Source organism: Melozone crissalis, unplaced genomic scaffold (genome assembly GCF_028551555.1).
Source record: "Melozone crissalis strain CALT ecotype California unplaced genomic scaffold, PUWL_Pcris_2 ptg000004l_1, whole genome shotgun sequence".
Taxonomy (NCBI): Eukaryota; Metazoa; Chordata; class Aves; order Passeriformes; family Passerellidae; genus Melozone; species Melozone crissalis.
Window position 1 is genome coordinate 841,446 of NW_026535782.1, and position 9,271 is coordinate 850,716.

Sequence of the window (9,271 nt, forward strand, 5' to 3'; positions counted from 1 at the left end):
TTATCATGCATTGCTAGAATCTATGGCATGTGCCATAATTCAGTTAATGTAAATTTTGGAAAACTTATGTGCTAATCATGAAAGATGAAAGTACAATTTGTTGATACAATCTCATAAAAATTCTGCTTCCACTTCACTAAGAAAAGAAAGCAATTGGTAATCAATTGCTTCATTTTTAATGACTTTTAATGGAACAAAGCTGTCTTTCATGTTAAAGTTTTATTGTATGCTCAAATTTAAGGACATGTCAGCAAGCTTTTATGAATTTAAGCCTGCGTACTTTTGAATTGCTAAATCCTATTTAGAAATATTTTGGAAGAGTTACTGATTTTGACATGGTGGGGGGTAAAACAGTGAATTCACAGTTGAACGAAGCAAAATTTCTTTTATCTAAGTAATCTTTTCACTTTCCTCAGAATTTAATAAAATATATTTTACATCTATAGGTCAGGAACCAAAGACCACATTAAACATTCAAGTGAAAGGTTAAAGATCTACTACCAAGTAATGAAATGCCAGGTGTTTATGAAACTCCAGAGCCCTGTGGGGAGGAAAGCAGAGAGGAAAGACAGGAGGAGTTCTGAACCTATGGGTAAAACAACATAAACAGGATACCAAAAAGAGAAGTGAGGGAGGAAGGCAGTAATGAAGTGTTGCTCAATATGTGTGAAATCAGAGCCATAATTTTATCCTGCCAGAGGATAAGAAAGGAATGAACAATGAAGGCACAGAGGAGGAGGTGACAGTCACCCTAAATCAGTGTCCAAGGTTAAAACAGGACACTGTGTAGGAGCACTGCTTCATTAAAAATAGGAGTCATGATGGGCTGGGATTAAGGGACATAACCAGTTTAGACTTTTACCTTTCTCTGCAGTATCCCAAGGCAGAGGAGGGGACAGCTCCATCAGTTAACACATTTATGACTAAAAAATGATGGCTGTTTCTCAAATGGCAAATAGTTATGAGTAGCAGGGTGCTGGACTTGGGGGTCCAGTGATCTTTTCAATTCTAGATCTGCCCTTATTCTGCCTTTCTTTCACTGAAAAGAGGCAAAGCCCTGGAGAGGGCACTTTGGAGTGGCACCCAGCCAGCCCAAACAGCCAGCTGGAGCCCTTCCAAGGGTGGGAGGTGCACAGCTGTCAAGAGGCTCTAGACTACAATACTGGCAGAGCCACCGGCAGGCAGATGCTAGTGCTGAGATTGCATCAAGCCCCGAGCTCAAAGACATCAGTCCTGTTTTCACTCAGGCAATGTGGGAACTGGGTCTTTGCACAGTGCCTTATGAAACCCAAATGTCTGGAAGTTAGCTGCTTCTTCCCAGGCTTCTCCCTCAGTTCAACAAACTTGGATCTTCATGTTGACATGAAGCCTGGGCAGAAAAAAGGGATTTCCTTGTTGTCTTGGGAAAGCCAAGCCTCCAAGCACTTCCACCTGGCCCCTGCTCCTGCTGCTCTCTGTGGAGCACAGCACCTCAAGGAAACACCTGTCCTAGACGTATTTCTGCCTACAGCTCCTTATTTGTGGATTCTTTTGTAAATTTTATGCTCCTGTTTTTACTGTAAAAAAGGAGCATTTACTTGGAGTGAAGTGTCACTAGCTGATCCAGTTGAGGACTAGTGCCCTGTACCATGGGTTCTGCAAAAGAAGAGCAGCCTGTTCTAGTTTGTCTCCCTGTTATCTTCTGTGCATGTGGCTTGCCATAATTTATCTGGTTTAAACTCAGTGTGGTAAATCAGAAGTAGCTTGTGCTCATGTAGCACCTGTTGTCAGGGCAATCGATTTTCCAGGAATTTCCTGAAATTTGTATCATTTTACCCTCTGGGTACTGAGTAGACATGCTTCTATACAGTTTACAAATAGTGAAACTAAAGCTCCCAACACCAACAACTGGGGGCAGGAGCCAAAAAATACTTGGCCAGAGAAGCAGGCAACCAAAATCTGACTGCTTTTGTAGCAGCTTATTTCTTGTGTCTGCTGCTCTCCTGTCTGTGGCAGTACACAGACCTGTATCCATCCATCCATATGACTTTCCTACATACCTGTCTTATGCATATGTTACTGAAGACTGTTACAGCTGAAGTAGTAGGAAACAAAAAGCTCTGTCTCTGGTTGTATTATATTTATGTGTATTGCTTTTTCTGGTGATCTCAACATGGTCTCTAAAACTTTTTTTAATGATTTCAAAGTAATTGTCATAGGAACTTAGAAAAGGGTAAAGCTAAAAGCCCTGTAAGGTCATCTCATCCATCTCTTTGCTCCAAGAGACTTTATTATGATAAAGTACTAGTGAGTTAGAATCATAACAGATGGAGAATCATATGTATGTATAAATTTTTTCCCATGGAGTAGCAGAGGGAATCGTGTGCAGATTTTTTACATAAAGAAACAGTGTGTAGCTTACCCACTGTGAATAAATCTAATTTAGTCATCTTTATGCCTCCCTGATCTTCACCCTCTGAAGTTTGCTGGAGGGTCAGATGTGCACTCTGGGAAAATGTGCAGATTCTGTGTTGGTTCTTTCCACCCCCAGCCCCCCTTTTTCAAACCCACTGCCCAACTTGAGCTGAATTTTCCCCGTTGGCAGTGATGCCAGCAGCAGAGCTGAGGCTGCCTCCAGCAGCAGTCCAGGTCTGTGGGTGCCAGCTGTGCTGCAGCCTCTGTGTGGCAGCAGAACACAGCACGCCTGCGAGGGAACAGCCTGGGACAAACCAGCATCGTTTTCAAAGGAAATGCTGGTGCTGGATGTCAGGAGTTAGAGCTCTGCTTTCTACTTCCACCTCTGCCACTAATCTTTATATGGTCTTTGGCAAATCACTTACCTTCCGTGTTTCCCAGATGCAAAAATACTTAGGTGCCCAGTGCCCCATCCTGGTTTTTGGTTTAGTTTTGGTCCGGGCTTTTTTTTGTTCTTTTTTGGCTTTTTTTGAGGGGGGAGCTATTTTTTGATTTAGGTTGGTTTAGAAATAATCTTCAAATTACCAGATACATAACTTACCTGACAGTTTTACTAGTCTAAGGTACACCTTACTTTTAACATGTGAGACCTTGTATTTTTAAATATTTCTATTCGTAAATGACATTATACCTCTGTGCTGTCAGACATTAGCTCCCACTTGCAATCTTATTCTTTTGTTTGGCGTCTTGGTTTCTTTAATTTCTTATTTTTCTCTAAGTTATTCTCCACAGATCTTAGCAATAAAAGTACTTTGTTGTATCCATCCAGCCTTATTGCCTGCTTTTAATCACATCTCAGTGATTCAAAGCCAGGATCAATTTCCTTTTGTAAAACTTGGTTGAAGAAGATCAGAAACACAACATTTCACTGTAAAGATCAGTAGTAGTATTCATATTCATCGTAACAGGGCCTTGGCACTGCTAGCACTCTGGTATTTTGGGTGTATTACAGTTACCTCAGAAAGAACAGTTAAATGATGGGATTTGTGGCAGTCAGTAGCTCCCCTTCCTTGGAGAATGCAGCCTCACTGAGTGCACTGTGCTGTGATGAGTGTTGCTGTCTGTCCTGTCAGCTGTACAGCATGTGTCTTTTGCTACTGCATGCTGAGTGTCCGTGATCCAGATGTTGCAGTTAGGAGCAGCACTCAGGCCTTGAGGGAACTGCTGGTTTCTGTCCCAGCTGCACCATGGGGATGGGACACTCCATGTGCCAGCCAGGCCGTGCCTCCACCTCATGGCATAGCATTGACACCCATCTCATTTTGACAGTGAGACTCACCTCCTGTGCTCTTTTCTTGTCCACCCCCACAGCTGAAGGCTGATGAAAGGATCATTAAAACAGAGCATGGGCTGCTGATCCGCAGCTTGCAGAGGAGGGACGCGGGAGCCTATTTCTGCAAAGCCCAGGAGCACACCTTCGTGCACACCATCGTGAAGCTGAACTTGAACGTCATCGAGAATGGACAGATGGAGAGCACCCAGAAGACTGAGGACGAGGAGGGCCGGGTGAGGGATCTGCTGACGGAGTCCCGGCTGAGGTACAAGGACTACATCCAGCTGGTCAGCAGCCCCAGCTTTAGCCTGGATGAGTACTGTGAACAGATGTGGCACCGCGAGAAGCGGCGGCAGCGGAACAAAGGTGGTGCCAAGTGGAAGCATGTGCAGGAGATGAAAAAAAAGCGAAACCGAAGGCACCACGAGCCAGCCAGGCCACCCTCGACGTAGTTTGTAAATGCTATTTAAAGAAAGGACATTTTCCATAAGATAAAAGAAATACTGTGTTCTGATTTTGTGCATCTTGCCTATGAGTTAGTACTGCTTCTTCTTGAAATCGGAAAATTTACCATCACTGTTAATCTGTGTGAGAATGTACAGTGGGATTCAATGCCAAATGAGATATTCCTTAGTGGAGTGCTGCAAACCAGGCAATCATTTCAAATGCATTCATTAAAAAAGAAAACGTGTACACTTTTAGCTAATTTCTGGGTAGCCTTAGACTGCGTGAGCTGTGTTCTTTACTTCCTTTGTAATTTTCACATAGGGTTTAGTGTTTGTGTTCCCATATTAACATTTGCTGCCACATTCCACCCCAGAGGTGGCTGCATTTCAGGGGAAGGCAGATGTACTTCCAGTTCTTTGGCATCTTTCTGAATAAGAAGCATGGTAGAAATGTGTGACAGATCTGCAAAAATACCCCTAATTTACCCACTGGGCCTGTATACAGGCACACGGGTGGGGTTTGCTAGCACAGAGAGGCACAGCAAAAAATCAAATTAAGTTTTGGCTTAGGGACAGCATTCATTCTGCCCATAAAAAAGAGAAAGCATAATCAGAGTTTAAGAGAGGGGAATTATCGAGTGTTACTCGTTAGTGTTTGAGTAGCCACCAGTTTGCAGTCCATCTGCTGAAATGAAATGCTGACTCTAATTGAAATTGCCACCGAGATGCTTGGGAGCAAATTTCCTAAGTGATCCATGGGAGGTATGTGCACAAATCCTATTAACAAATAATGGGACTCCTGCCTGCACCTCTTCTATGCCTCTAAAGGTTTGACTTTGACTGTTTCTCTGGCCCTTTGCTGGCTTTGTTTTACGCAGAGGAAAAGAAAATTAAAAGACAACAACAAGGCTAAAATGAAAGACGATGAGGGAAATATGTAGTGGCTGAGACCAGTGCTCTTGACACAGAGCTGACATTCCTCAGATGTGTGTATTCTTTGGGATTTTTTCTCAAAGGTCTTATGTATTTTTAAGTTGAAAATTTGCATTGTTGGAATTAATACTTTTATTATAATTAAATAAGAGATGTCCACGTGTAAATAAAACTTGTAAGTTAGAAATTTGCTGTATACCATAATGTCATTTGTAAAGTGTTCCTTGTTCCTTGGTTTATATTTTGGGTTTAATAATGTAAATTTTTTACACATAAGCAAGAAATACTGGCCTCATCTTTGTCTGTTTTACATCAGTATCATTCAATTCATTTTATTCCTGATATGCAGCAACAAACACAAGCTCAAAATCAGGCCTACTGTCTCCTCTGATGGCTGAGTCACAGCCCCCCTCTCCTACGTTCCATCTAACCTTCCTCCGTTTTGCCTTTCACGCCTTTTTGAGTGTGAAATGACAAATTAGCCACTTCCTCACATGGAAGACAGCTTTGATGGATACCAAAATGACAGACTTTACTTGTTTCTCATGCATTCTACAGATCTTGAGAGCAAAGTCTGTGGGAAAGGCGTGCAATTGATGTGCACCTCATTAAGGGACCAAAACTGTTGGCTCTGGAGCCCTCGCCCATGCTGGTGTTTGTGTGCGCATTCAGTCACAGATCTAAAATTGTGAAGGTCCAATTTGCATCGTTGTTCATTTCCTCTCTGTTGAAAGTCGGATATGGCAAAGTGTTTGTCAGATTTCAGAAAGGAATCTCAGCTTACCCACATTTCTTGTAAAACCTGAAAGCTGCGTTTGCATGTGTTGTACAAAAGCCAGCGATACCATATGTCATTAATTTTAGATGCTTTTTTAATAGGAGATGTATGAGTTAATTAGGAGATACTAGATAGCATGCGTACAATGCTTTGATAGTGTAAAGCACTGAGTGCTAAATATTATAAAATCATCTGTGGGGAGGAGGGAATGTCTCAGCGCAGGACCTTTAATCAGCAGAAAGACTGATGCTGAAGATACTAACCAGTCGTACAGTATTTGAGAACATGCAGAGAACTTTTTGGCATTTTTGCTGCAAAATAATGTAGACCAGGCATTTCACAAGAGGCTCATCAATTTGGGTACCTTGATTTTAAGGCCAATTAAGACTACTTAGGGAAGGTATGGGGGGGTATTAAACTACTACATATAAAGCACAGGGATACTTAATATTCTTGGCTGGAAGATTATGCTGTCACCATACAGAACTTGCCTAGTTATTCCTTATTAGATTTTTATCAGTCCACAAAGTCCCATTTCTCTGGCTTGGGCATTAAGGAAATGAGTGGAACCGCACCAAGGCTATGCAATGGCAGGTGGGCTGCATTTGCAGGCACTGGCAAAGGATCCACTCTTCTCTTCAGTGGTGACATGGTACTTCAATTGACAACTCTCATCACATGTTTGCCTACTTCATAAAGAAGCAAAGCAGGCTCTTTTTTCATACTTTTTCTCCTCCATGAAAACTAAATCATCTGATTTATGTTTAGGTATGATTGGAGGTTTGTATTCTACAAATGAAACCCCCCCAACTGACTTTAGTAGAAATATGGGGTAAGGGTCTCAGTACTGGGAACATTAGATTTAAATGGTTGAATTAAAATGTTATTGCTCTTAAAAACTACTTTCATTTCTTTTATTTCAAATGTTCTTGCAATGTGATTCTTCTTAAAGAAATGACCTCATCAGTCTGGGGTACAGTGGTAGCATAAAACCCCAAGTGAGAGATATAAGACCTCTTCCATCATGGGAAATAAATTCAATATCCTCCAAACCAGTGTGTTGCATTGGGTTCATGCCACCAAAGGGAACATATGTAATAATCCCACATAGATAAAAGTCTGTGGTTTGATACACTGGGTAAGATGAATGCTGTAGCTGGCAGGGGTAGCACACCTCATACAGTGCAGGTAATACGCATGCAAGGAATCCACAGGACCTTGGAGACCAAGGAATGAGAGAGATAGATTGAGAATCACTACTGGAAGTAAGGCAGGGCTTTGTTAGGTGGGACTCAGCGGTGCAAGCCCTGGAACAGGAACAGGAGGAGCCGTGGGTCTTTTCCTACAGTCCCAGAGGGAGGTTCAGAAGATGAGCTAGACCAGAAATTGTAACAGAGGAGTAGCCCCCACTTTTCAAAGGGGTTTAATCTTTAGTGTAATTTAGAGGCTCAACTTGAAGCTTGAATTTCAGTTTGATGATTTGGGGGTCAGCTGGGCTGCTGTGAGCTGTACTATGAGCCACAACAGGCCTGTAGTTAAAATGAAACTGAGCCCTGCCTCTTTCAAGAGTGCCATAAAAATTTAAATTGAATGAATTTTTAGTACAGAGTGGAAAAAAAAAAGTTGCCTCCACATTAATAACTGTAACTTTTAAACAGATCCCTTAGTGCATTGTTTCAAATGTCATGAGGTTCAACAAGGCCAAGTGCCAGGCCTTGGCCACAAAAAAAACCCTGCAGTGCTGCAGGCCGAGGTAGAGGAGTTGGATAGTGCCCAATGGAAAAGGACCTGGGAGTGCTGGTTCATTGTGGCTGAACATGAGCCAGCATGTCTCCAGGGGGCCAAGGAGCCCATGGCACCTGGCCTGTGTCAGGAATAGTGTGGCCAGTAGGACAGGGAAGAGATTTCCCCCATTCTCAGCACTGGTGAGGCCGCACCTCGAGTGCTGCGTCCACTTCTGTCCCCCCCCCACCCAGTTTGAAAAGGACAAGGAGATGCTGGTGTGCGTCCAGCAAAGGGCAAAAATGACCCAGAACCTCTTCTGGGGAATGACTGAGGGAGCTGGGAGTGTTTAGTCTTGAGGAGACTCGTGTGGGACCTCATCACTCTCCCCAGCTCCTGAAAGGAGGGAGTAGTGAGGTGTGGGCCAGCCTTTTCTGCTGTGCCTGCCATGAGGGGATGAGAGGAAATGGCCTTAAGCTGAAGCAGGAACGATTCAAATTAGATATTAGAAAAAATGCTTTTGCTGCCTGGGTGGTCAGGCATTGGAATGGGCTTCCCAGAGAGGTGGTGGAGTCACCATCCCTGGAGGTGTTTAAGAGGCACCTGGATCTGGCACTGGGGGATGTGGTTTAGTGGTTCAAGGGTTACAAGGGCAGTGCTGGGCTGACAGCTGGACTAAATGGTCTAAAAGGCCTCTTCCAATTTTATGGTTCTGTGATTCTAATCTTCGCTTCTATACAATATATTTATTTGAATATGCATTCAACAGGGATTACAGTTATTAATACATTATCTTCAACAAAACCTTTCTATTGACCATACTTCAGCAACAGGTCAGGGCTCGACTGAACCAAAGGGGTTTCAAGCAGACTCTTAGAATAACCAATACAATGTGAGCTGTAGTTATAAAAATGCTGAAAACTGATATAAGCCTTAAAGCCCAGCAGGGCTCTAAACTTTGCAGCAATCTTGCAGTCAGTTAAAATAAAACAGAAAATGGGATTAGCAGAAAAAGGACTAAAGTATTAACACTTACTCTGATAAACTGGTTCTGTTACTGGAAACCATTCTAACAACAGGTGTGAATGTGTGTTCATGCCATAAGCAAATGCTTTCCCCTCTAAGCAGTTAAGCTGCTTGAGGTATAAAAGAACCTGAGGACTTTCCAGTTCATATGTAGATTTTGTCCCCAGTTCTTATGTCACTCATAATGAAGTAATTAGGCTAAATGCAACAGATATCCACTTGTTCATGTGCTTTTGAGATCAGAAGATTCCTTCAGTTCAAATGGTATGAACCTCTTATTCAAACCACTATGGGTATTGATCTTCATTTAACATTTCAGATAATGAATAATAATTTGTTATCATTACTCATTGATACTGTAATCAGCCTGCGTCCCATAATAATGTTTCAATATTTAATGCCAGCTAATGGAAATTGAGTTGTCTGACATTTTTTCGTACAAGCTGATGTGCACAGGAGTGCATGTACAAATGTCTTATTTTCTATTTATTTTGTAACAGAGGTTCATTTGCAAAAAGCAAACATGATTTCAAGAGTCAGGGTTCATCTCAGCCTCCACTGACAGCAGAGATTAAAATCTTTCTGGAACTGAACTGAAGCCTAAGTACTCTATAATCTATTTATAGTCTGGTAGTCAAA

At 42.3% G+C, this 9,271-nt stretch overlaps 1 protein-coding gene across 2 annotated transcripts in view; it reads left to right on the forward strand.

Moving 5' to 3' along the window:
- SEMA3D (semaphorin 3D) overlaps positions 1-6,901 on the forward strand; it is a 135,517-nt gene extending 128,616 nt beyond the window's left edge. For both annotated transcript variants that reach the window (XM_054275505.1, XM_054275513.1), the window contains exon 18: positions 3,766-6,901. In XM_054275505.1, the coding sequence (XP_054131480.1) occupies positions 3,766-4,179 (414 nt within the window). In that variant the 3' untranslated portion in view covers positions 4,180-6,901. The remainder of the gene's footprint in view (positions 1-3,765) is intronic.
- Positions 6,902-9,271: the final 2,370 nt, after the last annotated feature.